Source organism: Camelus bactrianus, chromosome 34 (genome assembly GCF_048773025.1).
Source record: "Camelus bactrianus isolate YW-2024 breed Bactrian camel chromosome 34, ASM4877302v1, whole genome shotgun sequence".
Classification (NCBI taxonomy): Eukaryota; Metazoa; Chordata; class Mammalia; order Artiodactyla; family Camelidae; genus Camelus; species Camelus bactrianus.
This window is the reverse complement of record NC_133572.1, coordinates 6,382,979-6,406,765: the sequence shown is the minus strand read 5'-3', so window position 1 is coordinate 6,406,765 and position 23,787 is coordinate 6,382,979. Positions and strand designations below refer to the sequence as shown.

The following is a 23,787-nucleotide window of genomic DNA, read 5'->3' as shown; positions in this document are numbered from 1 at the left end:
CTGGCTAAAGGTTGCTGGCTATTAGTCACTGTCACCTTTGAAATCAGTACGAACTGTCCTGATAAAAGAAAGCCCCTTCAAAACACCCTTATAGTAAAAGATTGTCCACCTACAATGTTTTTAAAAGCCACCAAACTCAAACCAAACTGGAACCAGCTCGCAACATACACTTATACCACCTCCATACCATCCAGTCCAACATGCTAACACAGGTTCCCGTGAAAATTAACCAAAAATTAAAGTAGAAAAAAACAATTATTTTCTTACATTTTATTAAATGATGTCACATTTTTGGTGCGAATATAAATTGGTGTAGTCTCTTTGGAAAGCAATTTAGCCAGATCCATCAAAATTTACATGCATATAGTCTTTGACTCCTCTTCTAAGGTTTAGTTCATTACACACACTTGAATATGTGTGCAAAGATAAATGCATATGGATTTGTGCTTAAAAGATTGAAAAACAGCAATGATGTCTACCAAAGGAGCAGGCTAGATAACATTTTATCCATACAGAATAGCTTGTAGATCTTAAAAGTGAATTATATGAAAATACTTAAGATACATTGTTTAAAAAAAGAAGGCACAGGATAATGTGCATTATATGTTAACATTTACATAATAAAAATACAGACACCCATATGTGAACATACATACATACATATATCCAAATATATCTCATTATATGTATCTTCCTCTAACATTTACTGAGCCTGAGGTCAGAGATTAAATTGAGGCTCACATATCCTGTGTTTAAATATTCACATGTATAGTTCAAGCCAACAGAATTTTCTATGTTCTGTCCTCCTATTTGGACAAATATAACCATAGAACCACAAAATAGAAAAATATGTAAAAAACATAGGAGTGATGGAGGTGTGTGATTTCTAAAATTTTCTTTGAAGCGGGAAATAGAGACATACTTCACATATACAGGAAAAACAGACGTTCAGTGTGCTGTTTAAAATTGTAGACCATTGAATGCACACACATGTGTGGCTGTGGAATTGGATAAGGACAAGTGGGGTTGGTGTTTTCCTCAATTATTTTTATTGATAATCCTCAGTTATCAATAAGAAATTTAGCAGATAGTATTTATAAAGAGTCATATAAACATCTTATTTATAGGTACTTTCAGAGCTATCAGAAAAACTACAAACAATAACTTGACTTCATTCTTCATTTTTAAAAAATTTTGTTTTAGACACATTTTATTACATTGACCAATATTTCAAAACAAATCTTTTAAAAAAAGAAAACAAAACAAATGGCCAGTTTTTTAGATACCCTATAAGTTAATAGCAGTCTTCCCGTTAATGCATTTTGTATTATAAAAGGTTGATACAGTGCTCTTCCAATATAAGCCCATCCCAGGTAGTTTGGCTTCAGATTATTCATTCACCAATAATAAATAGAGAGCAAATATCTGCAAAGTCAACCAAAAGAGCCACAAATAGCCTGAACATATTTAAAGTCTTCAGCAAATAGGGGTTATAGAAAAATGTGTGTGAACTACTGAAGAAAATAATGTAGCTATAAAGAAATGTGGATATATGTATGAAATCAGCGTTCACTAGTAACCTGGGACGTAGCAAACAGCCTGAACACCTTTGTTTCTGGACATTCTACGGCCATACTCCCCAGGAGGCAGAGCAGGGGAGTTGCTGGTTTGATATTACCCCAGAAATTGAAGTGGACAAGATTACCCGTGTCTTTGAAGTGTGACCAGGTAATTCACAGCACTGTGACAAGCTACCAGGCCCTAATAATACATATGCATATTAAATTTCCTCTTTCAGGCTTGAGAAAATAGTAATTGCAATGCAAAATGTGGAGTGATTTAACATCTGTGTATGCAAGGTTGTGATGGAGCATTTACAGGGAGGGAAGTCCCTAAAATTCACTGCAAGGCCTGTGCACCCTTTCTGTGCCCAGTGTCCTTTTTATGTCATCTCATTTAATAGCCTTCCAAACGGATGGGGAAGGTATGTGTTTCAACAGAAGCAATGAAAGAATCCTCAATGAAAAGGGTTCCTATAACTTTCCAGAAGACCAAAAGCTGGCAAATTAAAAACCTAAGATTAGAATCAGGTCTGTCCAATTCCAAAAGTGACTTGTTCCAAAAGTCCACAAGCCATGATCCAACCACACTGAAGGTACTCAGGCCCTTAGCATCGCTGAGCAAAATTTAGGAGATGGTCACTGGTCTCTATACGTAAGCTCCCTTATCTTCCAGAAATGAACAGAGTGCTGGTTCTGCACAGTATGCAAGAGGGATGCACAGATTTTTGGCTGTCACAATTGCAAGTACTTAAATATATTCAAATCCAGAAAGAAATGCTGACTCTAACCATGGAAGTGGACCAGGGATCTGAATAATGAAGGATATAAAGATATAAAAATTTTTAAACATATGCAGCTTCATACACAAAATTATCTGTAAGAAATATATAATTCCATTTTAGCTCACATAAATACTGTGACTCATAAGTAGATTTTAAAGTGATAAAAAAAAAATACTAGAATATACATATATGTGTGTGTGGAGAGAGAGAGAGACATTTGACATAAACGCTGGCCATCATCATTCTAAGCCTTCTCCACGTAGTTATCTCATCTGATCATTGTAACATTTGTACAAGGTAAGTACACAATTTCTGTCAATTTTACAGAAGAGAAACCTGAGCGAGAGAACTTAGGTAGCTTTCTCAAGGTCACACAAATCATAAATACATTTGAACCTATGCAGACTTAATGCGTGTGTATAATTAACATTAATGATTTGGGTATTGGTTTCGTATAAAAATGAGGTCATCCCAAGGAACAGCAGGGAGGGCTACATGAGCTAACCTCCACCTTCCACGTGTCCCACTCAGTATGCCACAGGAGGTATTTTTCTTGTTTGAGGACAAAAATATTTTGCTAATTTCATATTCTTTGATTATGGATGAGTCAGCATTCGATTTTCTTTCCTGAACTAACAAGTCAGTCTACTTTTATCTTGACCTAAATCAGTAGTGACGATTTATTTGGATTGGATGAGCCTACTTTGTCAGTTGTTCAGTTTCATTCCTGTTAGTCATGGGAGCTTGGTCAGTGTGTTTTGTGAGTGATGTTTCAAGGATTCTGGTTCTCTACTTCTGATCTGGATTAATTACCACCTGTGCCATGATGGTTCCAGAGCTATGTGACAGCAGCCATGACAGCTGGATACGTGGGGCAAGTAAGTTTCATTGAGTGAGTGACAATAAGGGGAAAAAATTTAAAAAGAAAATACAAGACAAGCTAAAAATGCTGACTTCTTTACTTAAGGAGGAAAATTACTAAAGTAAGTGAGGTGGGGATGGGGAAGCCCTTCTGCGAAGTAATGGAAAAATTTAGAAAAATATGTAGACCTTTAAATCTGCAAGAGAGGGCATGAGCTTGTGTGTATGAAGATACTTGGGGTGAATTTCTATGGCATGTGTATCATATCCCAATAAAAATGTTTTTTAAATGTACTTTTGCAGGAAAAAAAGATAGTGTTTAGTACAATTTTGCTCCATCTTGTAATCAAGATTGTTTTTTGTGATTCAACTGGCACAGCTTGAGGATGGGTAGAGATAAGCCAATGTCTGGCTAACATGAATGAAGAGGCTTCTGAATGGCTGATCTTAAGTCTGGTTGACTTTGAGAATCCCGGCATCTAGCATTTTCTGTTGTTTCCCCAATACCATCTTGATTTTATGGGAAAAAGATAATGGAAGTTGAGGAAGTCTGGAAGGTGGCTTAAGGATACATAATGAGACTAAAAAGAGCTTTTAAAGAAATATAAGGATGGACTGAGCCTAACAGAGATGTTGATTTTTAGTGCATGAAATACAAGCAGACAAACTAACTTTGGCACCAGGACATGGAATCATCAGGCCAGATAAAAGAAAGCGAAAGCAGAAATTAAAAATTTTCTGTACGGGGAGGGGATAGCTCAGTGGTAGAGTGTGTGCCTAGCATGCACGAAGTCCTGGGTTCAATCCCCAGTACCTCCATTAAAAAAAAGTAAATAAACCTAATTACCTCCTCCCTTCCCCCCCCACACAAAAAATTCCTATAACTGTATCTTCTTCCCTGCGTCTTTACACTGCTGTGTCTCCAAACTGCAGGCTCTGAGTCTTACCTCTCACTATTCATGCACAAACACACACGCTCCCACCCATGAACACGTGCATGTGCACGCACTCACATAGAGAAGCCTGAGTTCTCTGAAAGGGTTTCTGGCGGTTCCTCACATTACGTTCGCAAATCTATATGCTTTTTTCCTGCTTCTGTACTTTCCCCAGGTTTTTTTTTTTTTAGAGAGTAGAAGCAGAAATCTATGCTGAACTGCTATTTTCTCAAGTCACTAAGGAACTTCTTCAAGGATCAATTATTAATGGAATGACTCATTTCTCACCTGAGGAAGTCTCCCTGATATCACTGAAAAATAACAAAGTGATCAATTTGTGTGTTAAAACTGTTAAGAGATATGAAGTATAAAGAAGGACTCTCAGAAATAATGAAGAGGAAGGGGTTGGAGTACCCTTAGCAGTAATAGAAGAAAAATGATCAGTATTTAAGAAAATACGACCCGCAAATTTGAAAAAGCATACACATTGCTGAGCAAGAAAAATTTAAAAGATTTCATAATTCGATCATTTATACTAAACATCAAAACATCAAGAATAAAGAGAAAATTCTGGAAGCCTTCAAAGGGCAGGAAAACAAAATGAACTTTAAGAGAATGAAAATCTTTCTCTCGACGGTGTCTTATCATCTGCAGTAACTGCACGTAAAGACAACAGTGCAATATCAGGTTTATAAAGGAGACAGTGTTTTAAATTCAAGTTATTAATTGCCTATTATTCAGATGTTAGAGAAAATTTTTCAGATGTAGTAATTTAATCGCTACTCACAGAATTCTACAAATAAATTCAAACCAGAATGCAAGTGGGACATAAGAACTGGTGGAGAGAGCAGTCCTAGCAAACTAAAACACGATGCGTTTACAAACTTACATAAAAGGAAGTAAACAGATTTTTTAAAAAATCTCTCTCTCTTTCTTTCTCTCTCTCTCTATTTTTATATAGTTCCAAAATATAATGAGGAAAAAGAAATCATTAAAATAAATATTATAGAAGTGGAAATAGTAAAGCGGAGTAAATCTCCCTTTCTTTCAATGAACAATTCTTCTACATCTCGCTCTGAAAAATAGCACAAAAAGAGAAATCTGCCCAGTTCTTTTTAATAAGCTAGTGTAAGTCTGATTTTTAAATTTTTTTTTTTTAATTTTTGAGGCGGGGTGATGGTTTAATATATTTAATAATTTATTTATTTAAGAAATTTATTTATTTTAATAGAGGTACTAGGGATTGAACTCAGGACCTCCCTCATGCTAAACATGCATTCTACCACTGAGCTATACCCTCCCCCCTCTGTAAATCTGATTTCAAAACAAGCTAAGAACAAGACAGGGATAGACAACTTCTCTTATGAAATTGGAAGTAGAAATTCCAATAAAATATCAGTTAATTAAATATAACAATATAGTTAAATTCGCATTTAAGTGGATTTATCCTGGCTATGCTTTGATATAACAAAATCAGTTAGGGTAGGCTACCTGATTAACAACCTTAAAAAATAAAACCCCTTGATTTTTCAATAAATACATACACAGAGCACTGGTAACATTCACTGTCTATGTAAGATAAATCCTCTTAGGAAACTAGGACTTAGAGAGTACCTCTTTAATTACTAATATGTTAATTTTTAATTGAAATATAATTGGAGTACAGTATTATATAAGTTATAGGTGTACAATATAGAGATTCACAATTTCTAAAGATTATAATCCATCTATAGTTATTGTAAAATGTTGGCTATATTCCCTGTGCTGAACAATATACCCTTAGACCTTATTTCATATATATTAATTTGTATGTCTTGATCCCCTATATTGCTCCCTCTCCCCTCTCCCCGCTGGTAACCACTAGTTTGTTCTCTACATTTCTCAGTCTGCTTTTTTTGTGTCAGTTTCCAGAAGACTCTGAGGTTATTGCAACCACTAGTAGGTGAAGCCAGGTCCTGGGGTTAGTGCCAGCCTACCAGCAGGCAGAGCCAGGCTCTGGACTCTGGTTTCAGGGCCCAGGTATTCCAGAGCTGGTGTCAGATTTCTGGGGCAGGTAGGGGGTTGGGAATTGCCAGTTCCTGTTACAATTGTGTACACGGTCCAGGGTGTCTTGAAACTTGTCCTGGCCTACTAGTGGGCAGGGCTGGGGCCCAGCTGGTCCCAAGGCAAAGCCTGGCCTGCTGTGGGCAGGCGCGGTCAGCAGGCTATCACATTGTGGTTTTCTTGCCTCTGGAGTCTGCCCACTGGTGGATGAGGCTGGTCCAGAGTCTGGAGTGGGCTCCCTGGAGGGCAAAGTCAGGGCCCTGAGAATTCTGGAACGGGTGTCTGTCCACTGGTGGGTGTGATGGGTCTGGGCCCTTTGGTGGGCAGGACCAGCCATCTCCTGTGGCTGCTTTGGGCTCAGGAGACTTGAGGCAACCTGCCTGCCAATGGGTGGGGCTATGTCCCCACCCAGTCGGGTGCTTGGCTTGAGGTGTTCTAGCGCAGGTGTCTACAGGCAGACAGCGGTCAGGGCCACGCCTTGACGCTGATGCACTGGAGGGCGGACTGCAGAACGGCACATTCCAGCTCCACCAGCATGGAAGAGCCTGTCCAAAATGTCTACCTCCAAAGTCTGTGTCCGCAGGATGAGCCACAGTTGCCCCTCGTCTCTCCAGGACACACTCCAAGACCAGCAGGTAAGTCTGGCCCAGGCTCTGACCAAATTACTGCTTTTGCCCTGGGTCCTGAAGTGGGTAAGATTTTGTGTGTGCCCTTTAAGAGTGAAGTCTCTATTTCCCCCAGTCCTTTCAGAATCCCCAAATTAGGCCCCGGTGGCCTTTAAAGCTAAGTGTTCTGTGGGCTTGTCTTCCTGGCCCAGGACCCCCGGGCTGGGGAGCCTGATGGAGGGCTCAAAACCCTCACGCTGCAGTACAATTATTCTCCAGGTTGTGGGTCGCCCCTCCCAGAGTATGGGACTTGGCTATACTGCGGGTCCAGCCCTCCCTCCTACTTGTCTCTTCGCGGTTCCTTCTGCATGTCTTTAGCTGTAGAAGGTCTTTTCCAGTAGCTTCTGATCTTTTTCACTGATGGTTGTTCTGCAAATAGTCGTGGTTTCAGTGTGCTCGTGAGAGGAGGTGAGCTCATGGTCTTTCTATGGCCCGTCATCCTGGCCGATCTCCCTGTTGCATGTTAAATTTATACAGCATTTTTTATGATGCTTAATAATGAAATTTTATAGATTCCTCTTAAAATCAAAAACAAGCAAAAGATGCTCACTCATTGGTACTCTTGAACGCAGTAGAGCCCTTGCTTTTAAACAGTGATACAAGGAAACCAAAGGAAATATAATCGATTCTGTTCGTATTTCTTTTTATATAATCAAATTGTCTGAAAACACTGCAGACAAATCTCTTCCGTTAGAATCCCTTCTCTTTTATTGTGATCATGAAACTGAAGGAAATTAGAATATGTCACCTCAAAATATGCCTTTTTGACATAGGAATTATATTGAGTTGGAGGCACTCAAGGAACAGTGAACAGCAGGAAAAACTCTCCCTGCCACTTCCACCCAAAAAGACAGGATACAAATTCTCACTTTTACTTCTTCTATTGGTTTCCACCCACGGAGTTGCCTTCCCACAGCTGATGGCCCTTGGAAGCCTAAAACTGCTTCCTTTGTCCGGTCCTGTTCTTTGTAGGAGATGCCACACTAGCTGGAATTCTAACTACCTACCACTTTGAATTCCTCTTTGTGGAGGTTTCTTCCGCGTGGTGTGACCATAGGCACTAGGAAACTGTTATTACTCTGTTTGTTCAAGGGCCTCAGCTGAAACCCCAGGTTGGGTAGAGTTAAAGTTTTGCCTCCCCTACACCTACAAAACCAAAAAACTTCTTGGTTTTCCATTCACTGGGTCTGCTCTACACCTCGGAACAGAGGCAGAGTACATATGATATCTTTTGATTTTTTTCTTTCTTTCTTTAAGTCCTTTTTTTTTTTCTGATACAAAATGTGTGTGTGAACTGTCCTCCCAGCCTGTTTCTCCATCTGCTAATAATGTGTCAGACAGGGGTATCTTAATCATGGATGGAATTATTACTGTTCCTAACGCCCTAACATCTCCATCAGTGCTGACAGCCTCTCCTTTCTAGTTCATTCTGCTCACCGCAAATGAATGCTTTTATCTTGACATTTCCTAGCTCAAACACGTTAAAATTCTCTCTGATGATATAGAAGACAATTGATCTGATATTTAAATTCTTCTGTCATAAAACCTCATGACTTTCTTCTCATTTTATCTTTGATGTATTGGTTTATACATCTGTTACAGCCATTTGCCTCCTCATAGCCCTTTGTACCTCCTTGACTTCAATCCCCCGTTAACATTATTTCTGCCTTTTGAGATAACCTTCCTTTTCTTCCCTCCTTCCACCAAGTCTAAGTGACCTCCCTACCCCTCCACTGCGCATCTGAACGGCTGTACCTTCTTTGTATTTTGTAATATCCTTTATTACTTTAAGCTACAGAAGCTTTTAATGAGTTTCTTGATTGATTATTATAGGAGAGGAATAACAAGTTCCCGGTTGGGGTTTCTCTGGAAATGTGACCGTAAGTATTTATTTATTTTGCAGTTTGCAAGTTGATATGCTGTGTGTGTGCTCTGAGTATTACAGTGGTCATTCTTCTAACAGGTGAGTGGCTTAACTTACAAACTTTCTCCGGTTCTTCATGGCCAGCAGGTCTAAATATCTGTATCTCAATCTCAATTCTGAATGCCTCAATTCTGAGGTAATAAAGGGGTTTGTAGAGACTTGTGTCCTACCAGTTTGGCAGCTTTCACTATACTCTTTGCTTCTATTAAAAATACTCTCGGAATTCAGTCATGACTTTATAGGATGTCTTGATCTTCGACTAAAATAGTCGTAAATTCTCAGATGACCAGCAGATAGCAAGAGCAATAGCTATTTTTTAAAATTTGAGAGTATTTTGTGTGAGTTAAAGAGCTCATGTTAAACACGCTATGCTTTATTATTTGTGTTTAATTCTCACAAGATATGAAACAGATATAGTTACAAAATCCATTTACAGTCAAAGAAATAGAGGCCAGAGTGAATCAGTTGCCTCACAAAAAAGAAATTCCAGAGCCAGACCTGAGGCTTGTCTGCTAAGTTTCTATTTCTCTAATTCCTGCTATTTTAACCACTGTGCAACACTGCTTCTATAATTGCAAAATTTTTTAAGTTTCTTTTGGATCAAGAGTAAGTTATATTACTAAAAGTTGCTCTATGAAGGATTTGTTTTATCTCTATCACGTTATGTTGAAAGAAAAAAAGAGAAAGAAGGCCACAAGTGATTGGTTGCAAGATTTCCTCTGTTGGAGTAGATTTGTAAAAATGAAGATGTTTTAATTTTCCTCCGGGCATTATGGGTTTACATTGTGAAAAGAATTTAAAGATAGGTTTTCATTTCTGAGCCACGGCCTCATAGTCCTCAGAAGTTGACTTTCCATCTGCCTTTTTTGCTTGATTTAGCTCTGAAGCTGGACTAATGCTTAACACCCTGGATTCTTGTTTCCTTTGTCATTCGCAAGGGTGCTGAAACTCTTCCTGCTCTCAGCCTCTTCTGTCACTCCGGGGTTCTGGGAGCTCAATGCTGTGGATTATTTAAGACACCTGGAAGTCAAATATTTATAGGAAGGGTCTCTCTAAGAAGTACTTACATTCATTCATTAGTTGATTAGCTGAAAAACAAATGTTGAAGCACAATGTGTTTCATTACCTGTTCGTGGTTGCCTGGATCCATTTCCGAGCATTACAGACAAGAAAAAGTGACGAGAGGCAGCTTTGGAGTTGGCCCTGCGTATACACATTGACTTGGTTCCTTACTTGTTATAATTCTTGCCTTTAAACATTTGGAAAGGAGGGACTTTATTCTGATCACTCAGCACCAAGCTAAAACCCTGAAACAGTAAATTCTCCAAGCAATATACATAGAAATAAATTCATCATTATTGCAGCTTCTTTGATACTAAATATCGGTGAAGTAGAACGAATGTTTCACTGACTCGTATGTCAATGACTTGTCATTTAGGGTAAGTTTCACTTTCCCAGCTTGGCTGTCCTCTCCTATCTTTGATCTTTTCAGTTCTTTGAGGTAAAAGTAAGCATTTATTTCTTACTCTGGTCTTCAAGAACTAATTTATATTCATGTTTCCAGATGTCTTCCTTGAATTCTAAATCTTACGCATTGGTTTTGGTAAGATGTCAATATAGATCATGAGAGGTTAGCAGTTCCATTTCTCAAAATAGAAGCCAGGAAAATAGAACAAAGTACAGACTGCTTGACCTCTAAATGGTCTTCCTTATGGACAGAGGAATTGAATTCATTCATCATTCCATGAGGGAAGCTAATTTTACAGGCCCCAAATCAGGAAAGTAAAAAACTAAAATTGATCCACTAGGATCAGTAGAGAAATACTTTTTAACTGATTTTTCTTATTCGATCTTTTCTTTCTGTTTTCAGTATTATTTACAAAATTTTCCAAATATCCCCAAGCTATGGAATGTCCAGAGAAATGGATTGGTGCAAAAGACAAGTGTTTCTATTTTTCGGAAGAAACCAGAAATTGGACAGCTAGTAAAAGATTTTGCAGTTCACAGAGATCAGAACTTGCTCAGATTGATACACCAGAGGATATGGTAAGAAAAGGGGAATGTTTTCAATCATTTCAGAACTTAAGTTTGTACAAAGAGAGAATAGAAATGATAAAATCTAATACTCTTACGATAATGTTGGAGAGAAAAACAAAATATCCTTTACCCTTCTAGGTTCTTCTGGCTGGTCTAAGAATTAAATTGACGTGAGGCAGATTAACAGGAGAAAATCAAATTGAATTACATACATATGGGGGCTCCATGGGAAAATGAGACCCCAGGATGAGTTAGACAAAGGAAGCTTATATGTCACCTGAAGGAAAAGGAAGAGGGTAGGGGGTTTGGGATTTCAAAGAGGAAGAAAGCAATTCACATGGAGACGGAAAGACAAATGTTTGCTATGCCAGGCAGGGACGAGGGGACACGGAGAGGACTTTGGTATCCAGGTCCCGCTGAGATCCCCCACCGCACAGAGCTTTATTCCCTGCAGATATCCCTGGTGACAGTGCCCTTCCTGGACCTGGCCCTTTGTCTAAATGCTTTTAGGCAGTTAAGCAGGAAGTAAAAACAAAGACTTCTCCACTCCTCTCTTTCCTAAATATAATCAGCCTAAAATAATCCTCATGCCAAAGAGACACATTTTGGGGGGACACACATTTTGCTCCCTTACAGTAACATATGCCACACAGTGTTTTAGGCACTGTAACTATGAAAACTCCGGTAATCTTCAACCAATGTCTATGAAGTCGACATTTAAATGTCTTTGTTTTAAAGATAAGGAAAGTGAGACAGAGATGGATGCCATCCAGGTGTTGTCACACGGCCATCAATTATTGAAGTGAGATTTGAACCCTGGCAAGTTAGCTAGTGATGTTATGTCCTTAGTCACAATGCGTATGGTTTATATAGCTAAATGTCTTTGTTCAATGTTCTTAAGTTGCTAAATACTTTTTAATAACTTCCCATTTGCATTCTGCCAAGAATAGCCTGGAAAAAATGAAACAAAACAAAAAAAGATTTGGCTCTTGGAATTTAGAGAGGAGGATTGGAGGGAAGTATGCACGATTTGAAGAAAGTGAGGCAGTCGATGGAAGAAGTAAACAGGGCAAAGAAAGAGGGACATGGACTCCAGGGGCACAGGGTGAGGGAGAGCTCTGTTTGTATGTAAAGAAAAGCTGACTAATAGGTTTGTGGTCCAATAGCAAGGAGCTGGTAGAGGAATGACTGTGGAATGATGGTGCTCAATGTATTTTATTACAGTAACTCATGTTCACCCAGAAGTTAGATTTCTGATTATACGAGAAAATATGCAATGGCAATAACATTCTATTTTTTCTTCCAGTTTTATTGCAATATAATTGTATAAGTTTAAGGTGTATGGGATAATGATTTCACTTACATGTATCATGAAATGATTGTCACAGTAAGTTTAGTGAACATCCATCCTCTCCTATAGACACAAAATTACAGAAATAGCCATCTTTTTCCTTGTGATGAGAACTCTTAGCATTTACTCTCTTAACAACTTTCATACACAACAGACTTATCACATTGTACATTACATCCCTAGTATTTATTGATCTTGTAACTGGAAGTTTGACTACCTTCGTCCAGTTACTCCTCCCCGCATCCCCGCCTCTGGTAACCACACATCTGATCTCTTTTTCGATGAGTTTGTTCGTTCGTTCGTTCGTTCGTTCGTTTTTGAAGTATAATTGACCTGCAACATGTTAGTTCCCGTTACACAACAGAGTGATTTGGTGTTTCTACACCTTTCAAAATGGTCACCAGGATAAGTCTAGTTAGATATGTCACCATCCAAAGACATTACGTGGTTACTGAGAATATTCCTCACTCTGTACGTTTCATACCTGTGGACTTTATTTTGCAGGTGGAAGTTTGTACCTCAATCTCAACTGTTTCTCTCCTCTCCCCATCCCTCACCCTTCTGGCAACCACCTGCTTGGTCTCTGTATCTAAGACTCTGTTTGTGTTTTGTTATGTTTGATAACTTGTTTTGGTTATTAGATTCCACATGTAAGTGAAATCATTCAGCAATGACATTTTTATTCTGATATCTGCTCAGAGTAGTTTCTGACTGAGTTTTCTTATTATAACAGTATTTATACCATTAAACCCCTCTTCCCCTGGAAGATTTTTGGGCGAGGAACTGTGCACAGAACAAGATATAAGCAGTAGTTCTCTGTCACTCTTAGAGAACTCATCAGCTCCTGATTTTGTCATCCAGATAAAACATCCTGTCGATTCAGAGTCTTTATCATTCACTCTGTGACTAAAGCATACTGATGCTTTATGCATTAGAATTTGAAGGAAAGGATGTCAAATATATTTTTCTCATCAGTTTCTCATTTGAGTGCTAGAAATTACCTTGAACAGTAATTCAAGACATTGTAGCTCAGAGAGTTCCAATGACCTGATGAAAGTCACTCTATTACTTAGAGATGTTTAAGAAGTTAAAAAGCAAAGTGAAAATCGTTCTGATAAAACTAACCTGAACATCACTGTCTGCTTTTTGTTGCTATGGCAGCATTAGGGCATACAGATTAAGGTCTAAATCATAAAAGGTGGGATGGTTGGAGTGAAAAGCATGTTCAGCAATGGGCTCTAAAATATCAAGTAATGGAGAATTCTCTGATTTTTGTGAAAGAAATTTTTGAAGATGTGCACAGGAACTTCTATGCACTGGATTGGACTGAGCAGAGCACTGGGAGAGTCTTGGAGATGGACAAATGGCACTACATTCAATGCCTGGTGAGATTCAAATTTAGTAGGAAACGTTTTACTCTGCTGCTGGATAAAAAAAATTAAGTCATTTTGAGTTGTATTATTATAAATAAATTTTCCTATTTTCTATATGTCATTACCTCCCTCAGTTTCCACCCTGTGACACGGGTTCTCTCACACTGAAACATATCCTAGAACAACTCACCTTCCTTCTGTGTTGTTATATGACATACAGTGAAATTTTCTTTTTTTTTTTTTTGTTTTTGTTTTTGTGTCTTGTTTTTATCACCATGCTCTTCCTAATAAACTCTCCTTTTGTTAATTCAAATTCAACTATTCTGCAAATCCAAAGCCAAACCCTATGTATTATTTGCACCTTTTTTTAACTAAATTTATGCAAATCTCTTTTTTCTTTTAAGAGTTAGAGGCCATATAGTTGTCTTTGACTTTACAGTTGCTCATTGTAAGCAATATTATTTATTAATGTAATCATTTCTTGAGTGAATGTTGTTTCCTGTCTTATACACTTTTTTATTTGAAAACAAGAGCTGTATGAATTTTCTTTTGTATCCATGTCTTCTTTCCTTAATATTTCATTAAGTGCTAGATAAAAAATGACAATAAACTTAGAAATCTGTAAGACGGGACAAATTACACTTATAAAAAAAATAAAAAATTTGGTCATCAGCAGGACAAATTAACCAACTATTATAATTAGTCTATTTGGCTTCTATCTCAGTATATTTCTAAAGTACCAGATGAATATAAATGTTTCTTACTTTCAAAAAGGAACATCGGCTAAAAATACAGCAGGTAATATGCCAGGAAACAGCTTTAAAAAAATTCCATAGATCTTTATATTTAGAAACACTCTTTCTCTCAATAGAAATAGACATAGATAAATGTAGATATATAGACATATTTATGTCTGTGATTTATCCATGTCTATTTATATTTCTGCCTTTCTGCCTACTGTTCTAATAAAGTTGCAGATTATGCTAATAATTATAATACTATTAAATACCTATGTTCTGTCTTATATTCCTTTAATGTACCAGACATTTTGAGGGTAGAATATGGTGATGGGCTCAGTGAAGTGATGAAGCGTCGTGTTTTGTATAAAATGTTTCAAATTACTCAGTTCTTAATCTGATTTTTGATTACAGCTGTAGGTGTTTCCTAAACTGATTTAAATGGTTTCTTTTCAGGTTTGAAATTAGCGGGAATGGACTGTTTGCTTTGCTGAACACCGATGGAGTTTCTAGTTCCAGGGGATTTATTGATATCAAGTGGATTTGTAGCAAATCCAGATTTTTAATGAAGGAAAAAAAAACTGGAAAATGAATTGCGTATTTCAAACATGAAGGAGAGGGCTAGAGTATAAACTTTATTTAATAAACATTGGTGATTTACAATGTCGCATTGGTTTCTGGTGGACATCAGAGTTTTGCAGGTATTAAACAAAGGAACTAAAAATTGTTGAATGAATGAATGGTTATAGGTAGAACCTCATCAATTCAAGACATAACCGCAAATGACTATAACTCAATAAAAAAATTGTTAAAAAAAAGGAAAAAATAAAGCTTGAAAAAAAAAAAAAAGACACAACTGCTCACTATGAGCTCAGGTCAGGAAACTTCTGTTAGCAGTGAACAAATGAGATGGCCTTTACCGCAAGGATGGTTATGGTCAATTTAAAGGTATCTATATTGATAGGCCAGCCAACACCTACAGCTGAAAATTTAGAGAAATATATGTGCTTTATATGGGTAAATATGACAAAATACTAACCCCAGTCACTTTGGTTTAAAGAAATGTTACAAAAGAATCACCTATGAACAGTCATGTATTTCAACAATATCTTAAAAATAAGGGAAAAACCACCAGGAGAAACTCTAACTAAGTAATAGCCACAGATAAATGATCAGAATTATATATTAAAGTTACAAAGCTTAGATTGTAGACTATAAACTGGAATAATAACACTAAATGTGATTAAAACAATAGATTATTGGAAAAAAATTCAATTCCCCATGTGAGGACAAGGAGATAAGGCTTACGAAGCCTCCTTGGATGTGTCACAAAATTGAAAATCTTCACGGTGTGGGGAAATTATATCAAATCGGCCCTTGTTATGTTAGCTTAAGTTTCATTTCTTCCCCACGTAACTGTAAGCTCTGACTGCAGAAGGAAATGTGAGTGTAAGTGAATAGAGAGACATTTAGTAGACAGAGAAACTAAAGAAAAAGGGATTATCTAGCCTACAGGGTAAACACACAGAAGCACACAAACAAGTCCTTCTCCCGTATCTTTAGTGGAGGCTTGCTTCCTAAATTACTGCAGATGGAACTTTCTGATAAATGAAAAAGGAGACTTGTGAACCCCACCCATAAATGTTTTCGCCAGTACTATATATGGGCAAATACTTGGCAAATATCAGCATGCAATCAAGCATGGGCATATATTGTCTGTTCAGCATGTTGTCACCAAGAAAACTGGGAACTATGAATTTTAAACACCATTGTATATTACAGTTTGATGTATTAACTATTGGCTCAGTTTCAGTTCAGGTTTCACTTGACTCATAAGTTTTACTTTCATTGTTGGTTCATCGTCACAAATTAATTTTAATTGCTTAGAATAATCTATCCCTTGTTTTCCTTTGATTCACACATACTAGGATATAAATTCCTGGTGGCTTAGCATGAACTACAAATGGAATTTTTGATGGAGTTAAATTACTACCTCACTGACATAGTGTTTCATTTATTTTGAAATTTGAGAGAGTTTTAAATAAATGAGAGGAAAATAAGAAACTTTACTTTGAATAGAATTGTAGTTAGAAAACTAAGGAAGTGTGACTGTTCTCAAATATAATAATATTTAAATATAAACTTGATTAAAAAGGAATGAATTGTGGAATCACATTAAATACAAGATTGTATATTACTTCAAATAGACAGTTCATGCTTACAACGTCTGAGTACATTTTTTTAACCAGTTGAAGGTTTGATTTTTTTTAATAAAAATTGAAAACAATTAACTAAGGGAAAAAGCCTACCAAGAAGGAAAAAAATTGCATAACTATATCTCTGTACCTCATCTATTATTTCACCAAATGCACATAAAGAGCTAGAACTCAAGGAACACAACACACATAAGGAATAGGCAGGATTGGAAGATTAATGATTTTTTTAGACACTGAAGCAATAGGGAATAATGTTTTGTAGTTTAAAAGTAAGTTATGTTTTGTAGTTTAAAAGTAGGTTATGTTTTGTAGTTTAAAAGTAAATTATTGTATTTTCTGCCTTTGAAGTATTATATCTGGTTAGGAATACTTGAAAAAACTTTATTTGTACTAAAAAAATTATATTCCACTAATGGAAAAAATTGGCACTGTTAACATCCACACATATTTCTTCTGATTCTTTAAATGCACAGATCTGCTTTTGTTGTTCAGACAGCATCTCTCTGGCAAATGCCATTAAATTTGGAGTCACAGTCTTCAGAATACACTTGACTTCTTGTTATGACAGCACAGTTCATGTTATCCATCGATCCAATCATGGTAAAACTAGGAGAAACAGGCAGACTTCAGAACATTTATTTTAAAATAAGGGTTGTATTTCTTAAAGCTTCCCCCCGCCAAACCTGTTCAAGTGCTTTTCTTCAGCAGTCAAAATGTTGCAGAAGTGTTAGAATGAACCCTTCCAGTTCATTGCCAGTGATTGTATTTGGACAATCTTTTTGTGTTTTTTAAATTTTTATTGAAGTGCAGTTGATTTACCATGTTAGTTTCAGGTGTACAGCAAAGTGATTCAGTTATACATAGACATACAGATATACATTTTCCTCTCAGATTCTTTTCCATTATATGTTATTACAAGAAATTGAATATAGTTTCCTGCGCTAGACAGTAAGTCCTTGTTGTTTATCTATTTTATATACGGTAGTGCGTATCTGTGAACCGCCCACCCCTAATTTATCCCTTGCCCTCCCTTTCCCTTTGGGTAACGAGTTTGGTTTCTATGTCTGTGAGTCTGTTTTTGGTTTGTAAATAGAATTTGTATTTTTTAGATCCCACATATAAGTGACATCCCACGATAACTGCCTTTCTCTGACTTACTGCACCAGGCTCTCTTGATTCGCTTGCCCTCCACGCCCTCCCCCAGGGATGTCTCTCTTTGAGTAACATGGCCATAGGCGCTCAAGCCCAAAGACTAGAAGCATCCCTGATTCTTCCTTCCTTCTCGACGCGCAAATTACATGTATCAGCAAGTCCTGGGTCTCCCAGCTCCTGATTCTTTCCTAGCCCAGGCTAGATTACCTCTCCCTTACCTCGGGTCACGAGTTTCTAACTAAATTCAGTTTCAATTTCACTTCCCATCTATTCATTTTCCACAAGAAGCATAAATAATTCCCTTTAAAGGGTCAACTAGATGTCAAAAAGAGTTCTTGGTAAAGACCGCATGGTCTGTACCATCTGCATGACAGATATTTTAAACACCAGTCAGAGTTGCAAAGCAGTAAACTAGGGATTTTTTTTTTTTAAGTTAAAGTAAAAACTGTTTAGATGGCTGTTAAATACCTCAGTTAACTTCAGCAGCATGATAAGGTTAAGAACATGTGTGCACAGAATTTTTTTGGAGACAGCTATTTCCTTAACTATTATTTCTGGTTATTGCATATTGTTAAAAAAATAAAAAACAAACACTATGATAGCCATCTCTATATAATTTTCCTTAAATAATTAAATGCCAGCTTTTAAAATGAGATATGTTGCCATATTAATATGGGTTCCAAATAAAAGAAAAAAAGAGCCTAGTTTTTTTTTTTTTACTAATTTTTGTCAGATTGCCATCAAAGCAGGTCCAAAGAATGAATATTACTTCATACTTGAGTTTTATGTTCATGAAAGATGATAATGAATGGAGAACAGAAATATCTAGGTGTAGATACATATCCAGAGTGAAAGGAACTACCACTCCATGGTCTTTGCTCCAAACCTGCCACATCTCAAGTGCTCTAGTGATGTAGCATGTAATGAAAATGAAAGCATGGAGAACATGTTAATGTATCTGAAACTTAAGAATTTTAAAGCCTTCTTACATGCATTACCTTATGTTGTTCACACAAGAATATGGTGACCAAAGCTTCATTGTTGTTTTCAAACATGTGAAGAAATTGACATCAATGAGTTTAAAATAAATTTCTAAGGGCAATACGTGAAATTTATGCTTTCTGATTTCAGTCCAAGAGACGTTTTTTAATGTGACTTTTATCTTTGCATTTTGTATATAGAAAATATTTGCTCAATATTGTTTTAAATGAGATTTAAGTCAGCTTAACAATTTTTGCATAATTACCATTTTTCGACAATTACTGATTTCCAGGAGCCATAATGAACATCTTCTATCCCAACTAGTGGATGTTAAAAGAAGGAGAGAAAGCAAAGAAGAAAGGCGAAAAAGAGAGAGAGGAAGAAAAAAAAGGAGAGAAAAAATTTCTCTGAAGAAAGGAGGAAAGGAAGAAAAAAATAAAAAGACTAGAGCGCAAAGAACCTTAAATAAAAATAACTTTCAGTAAATGGAACATCAGTACGCCACCAGCCCTCCTCCTCAAAGAAGTACTTACTGTTTTTGTTCCACAAAAAGGTGCTCATTTATCCACATCCATTGTTTTCCTGGAGATATCATATATAATCCAATCCAGCCAGGATGGCCCAATTTTAAACTCTTCTGTATGAACTCCTATAGAGGAAATAGTGTATTCATTCATTCATCCATTCATTTATTCAAAAATATTTTGATGGTTTCTATAGAGTAAGGCAGTGTGCCAGGCATTGATAAAATGGTAAAGAATCTTTTCGTTCAGAGTAATACAGTTTTTTTTTTAATAAACAATGGAAATCATATTATGGGGAAGGAATGTTCAAAAGCAATGACTATAAACCACCCACACTTAGAATTGCGCCTAGCAATTCATCCTTGGGCACTTAGATCCCATTTCTGATTCCTCACCAGCTCTTTTGAATTTTGAATCACTGGCAAATGTGCCTGGAGCTTTGCACAATCACGTTGACTCTCATTCCAAGTTTTAGAAAAAGTTGAAAACCTGTAACATTTTCCTTGGTTCCATAGCCAGTCTTCTGGGCACACAAAATTATTTCCTGAAGGAAAAGGTAGGGGAAAAAAATCAATCAAACTACAGTTAATAGAGAAAGCGTGAATAGTATCAAATGTGATTGACTGGAAAATAGGTTTTGGACAACCTACTTTTTGTGATTAAAAGACACCTCTATTAGCAGAGCAAGAATGAGATTAATTCATAATCTGTTTATTTCCTGGAATGGAGGCAGAGTTTTGGGCTATGGTTTGTCAAGAACAAAGCTTATGAATTCTGCCCCCAATAATTAGGGGAGACAAATATTATTTTAAAGTGTTTATTATTAACTAAAAAATTAAAAACCTGTTGTTTGAATTTCCCCACGATCTGGTTCTGATTCCCCTTTCTTGAAGGTGTCCTTGCAACCTGCACTTCACGTCTGTGACATTACTTACTGTCACCCTTACTTACTTCATTGCATTGGTTGCTTTTATCCTCATGGGCTTTTAACTCACACTGCTGCCTTAGCCTTGAATAGCTTCCCTTCCTTCTTCATCCTCTAAATTATACCTGTCTTTTAATGTTCAATCATATTTCCACCTCAAAAACAAATCCTTTAACTGGTCATAATTTCTGCCACCTCTAAAAGTCATAGCACTCAGGTGTCACTTAGCAAAGGATGAATTGTCCATGACCTAGTCACCTGTGAACGTCTCCATATCTATCTGACTGGAAGGTTCTTGAGATAAGTGTCATATTCATCTCCCTTTGATTATAGTGTCTAACTGTTGACTGTTGAATGGTTGAATTAAATACCGTGAATTAAGTTGGAGCATCTCATACTTTTCATTGTTAATATTTCAGGTCTGTCATCTATAAGCCTAAAATTTTGTAAAAGTTTATTTTAGGAAATTGATTTAACATGTGCAGCTAAGATGGGAAGACAAAGTAACATCAGCAGACATGACTAGAAGATTATCTTCGACTAACTTTCAATGTTTAAACATCATACACATCCTTAACTCATTAATATACTTGGTACCAAGAGTTGCCAATAGTAAGTAGATATAATCTTGCAAAAATATCTGATGACTCAAGGTAATCAGGTTCTAATCTGTGCACAAGTACACAGTCATCTGCTAGAAGGTATAAAATGACCTCAAATATACCTCCAATTTATGACTGGAAAAGGGGTATTTATTCACTATTATCAGTGAGAAGGAATCATTTGAATGAAGTAATTCCATTTCACGGATATGGGTAGACTGGTCAGTACAGTTCCAGAGCTGCAAAACACACTGAAAGTACACCAAATAATCAGAGTAATGTGGTAAACATCAAAAAATGATGCAAAATGTGAACACTAATTGTCCAAAAGAGTTATTATAGTTAATTCAGCTTCAAGCACCATTTTCCCTATTAGGAAGAAATATCATGGGAATGAGGATGGAGAAAAACATTTACTGAGCAATATTTTGTATCAATTGCTGTCTCAGATGCTTTGCATGTTAATAACAACTAACCCAAATTGCCATTATTGTGGACCAAGCAGGTTTCTAAGCACCTAACATATATTTATTTTTTCAAACAACTTTATAAAATAGAGAAATATGTTAAATGACATCATGAGCATATAAAAAAGATGAATCTAGGCTATGAGAAATTATATAGAACCATGACCCATTTTTTCCCATCAAATAGATGTCTAAGAAAAAATAAAAGGCAATAAAGAGGATGTACAGATTAAGAGACTCCAGAGACATTTTAACTTTGTTCTGCCCCTGATTTCTAACAAGTCAAGTGTGGGATAATGATGATGGTATTAAGAGGTTTTTAGGAATTGTGGTAAATGAAATTCTAAAATGGCCCCAAGACTTCTGTCCTGTGTAATTTGCTCCTCTTCAGTGTGAACTGAACTTCAGAAAATGATGGTCTGTTACTCCTATGATTGTTGTATTATATGACAAGACAAAGTGATTCTGAAGACTAAAGAAACATCCCCAATCCTGTGATTTTGAGTTAATGAAAAGACAGAGATTATCCCAAGTAAGCCTGACTGAATCAGGTACAAGTCCTTCAGAAGGGAACTGGGCCTTTTCTGAAGAGAGAGAGAAGTCCTATTGTCTTTGAGGAATTAAACTTCCCCGTCTTGAGAGGATGTACAAGAATAACTCATTGGCAAGGAAATGCAGGGGCCCTCTAGGCACTTAGAGCAGCCCTGTGTGACAGCCAGCAGGAAAGCTGTGATCTCAGTCCTCCGGCCACACGTAACTGAATTGCACTAATGACCACACGAGCTTGCAAGAACCTCAGGTCCAGAAAGGTTCACGGTCTGGCCAACAACTAAACTGTATCCTGTGGGATCCTGAATAGATAATTGAGTTACGCTCTGTCCGGACTCCCAACCCAGGGAAACTCTGAGGCAACAAATTGCAGTTATGAACTATTAAGTGTGTGGCAATTTGTTATACATCAAGAGAAAACTAGCACAGGAGTTACAGTGATATTGTGATTATGTTAAGCAAAAGGATCCCTTGAATATAAAAATCACAGACTGAAATATTTAAGTATTAAGTGGCATGATGGCTGGTAATAGCTTTAATACAATCTAGTTTGGGGGAGCTATGATGGTGGAGATACAGACGAAATCATGTTTAGTATATAATTGATAATTGTTGATGCTATTGAAAAGCACATGGAGATTTATTATATAATTCTCTCTACTGTTAGTTATATTTTTCATGATAAAAATCTAAGAATATAATAAAACAAAATATTATGAAGTAGACATTATCATCTCCCTCAATTTACAGATGAAAAAAGTGAGCCTATCCAACTCTCCCAAAGTCATATAACAGATAAATATCAGAGCTGAAATTCCAATCCACTTAGTTTGGCTTCATGGCCCATGTTTTAATCAATGAATCATACCACCTCCACCCTATTGTAACTGATGTTAGTGAGTCAGAGTTCACCAAAAAAATAGAACGATTTATATGTTTGTGTGTGTGTGTGTGTGTGTGTGTGTGTGTGTTTATAAAGAGAAAGAATGAGAGGAGACAGAAAGAGATTTTTATGAAACTGGTTCATGCCATTATTAAGGCTGAGAAGTCCAAAATGTTCAGGCTGGCAAGCTAGAGACTCAGGGAAGAGCTGATGTTGCAGCTTGAGTCTGAAGGCACTCTAGAGGCTAGATTTCCTCTTTCTTGAAGCCCTCCAGTATTTTTTCTCATAAGACCTTCAACTGATTGGATGGGGCCCACCTACATATGGAAGGTAACTTGCTTTACTCAAAATCTACTAACTTAAATTCTAATCCCACCTAAAGGGAACATTCACAGCAACATCTAAACTAGTGTTTGATCAAATATCTGGGTACTATGCACTGCCCAGCCAAGTTCACACACAAAATTAACAGTTGGTTCAATCTTCACTAAATATTCTATGATGTAGTTATTACACTCCCATTTGAAAGTTTAATATTCCTAAATTCATGTGACCAGTTGATTGAAATCTCTTGATTCAAACATAGAACAACAACACGTTACAGACAGAATAGAATATTACCTGCTAGGCTGGTGATATTTTCTTTCTGAGAGAAGTCCATTTTTTTAACTGCACTCAGTGCAAAGAAAAAAGATAGTAAGAAATATTTTTTGATGAATAACAATCTAGGTATATGAGAAAATACTAGCACAAAATAAAGGCATGCAAATAAAAATTCAAAGTCTCCTTCTTCTTTTTTATTTTAATCAATATATCTTTTAAATCTCTTTTCATTTATACCAGTTCACATATATTTGAATGCCACTCTCTCTCCACTCCCTTTTATGATATTTGTTTGCTAATCTGTAGAATTTCTTATAGAGTTTGATGAGTTGCATTCTATAACAAGTTCTTCAATCCCCTCCTGACAGTTAGATTTAGAAGCTTGTTAATATTAAGAATCAAAAACTTTTTTTTGCAAAAATATATTATAAGGGGTACTGTGAACTGTTGCAGCACAAGGGAAAGTACATAATGTCTGGTTGTTCCACTTTTACTGGTGTTAATTTTATTGGTGATTTCAAATGTCGTCAGTATGAAGCCATCCTTTATAAAATGCCACATCATTCTCTAACCTAACGGTTTTAGCAGCTGTTGATGGTCTTTGTCTACATTTAT

General features: G+C 36.6%; 2 protein-coding genes across 3 annotated transcripts in view; one reads left to right on the top strand and one right to left on the bottom strand.

Moving 5' to 3' along the window:
- The first annotated feature begins 3,068 nt into the window (after positions 1-3,068).
- On the top strand, positions 3,069-15,126 carry CLEC2A (C-type lectin domain family 2 member A). Its single transcript, XM_045510219.2, has 6 exons — positions 3,069-3,222; positions 6,638-6,818; positions 8,752-8,811; positions 10,643-10,818; positions 13,442-13,545; positions 14,727-15,126. The coding sequence occupies exons 1-6, from the start codon at positions 3,199-3,201 to the stop codon at positions 14,860-14,862; spliced, it is 681 nt and encodes a 226-aa protein (XP_045366175.1). The 5' UTR covers positions 3,069-3,198; the 3' UTR covers positions 14,863-15,126.
- A 1,720-nt stretch (positions 15,127-16,846) lies between these two features.
- KLRF2 (killer cell lectin like receptor F2) overlaps positions 16,847-23,787 on the bottom strand; it is a 19,896-nt gene continuing 12,955 nt past the window's right edge. For both annotated transcript variants that reach the window (XM_010946390.3, XM_045510222.2), the window contains exons 4-7: positions 23,191-23,238; positions 19,539-19,687; positions 19,153-19,268; positions 16,847-17,092 (exon numbers count right to left, since the gene is read on the bottom strand). In XM_010946390.3, coding sequence (XP_010944692.1) covers positions 16,975-17,092; positions 19,153-19,268; positions 19,539-19,687; positions 23,191-23,238 — 431 coding nt within the window. In that variant the 3' untranslated portion in view covers positions 16,847-16,974. The remainder of the gene's footprint in view (positions 17,093-19,152; positions 19,269-19,538; positions 19,688-23,190; positions 23,239-23,787) is intronic.

Coding starts and splice junctions, on each gene's coding strand:
- CLEC2A (XM_045510219.2), top strand. CDS start 3,199: ATGACAGCTGGATACGTGGGGCAA. Junction 3,223..6,637: donor CAGCTGGATACGTGGGGCAA/GTAAGTTTCATT, acceptor AGGTGTCTACAG/GCAGACAGCGGTCAGGGCCA. Junction 8,812..10,642: donor AGTGGTCATTCTTCTAACAG/GTGAGTGGCTTA, acceptor TTCTGTTTTCAG/TATTATTTACAAAATTTTCC.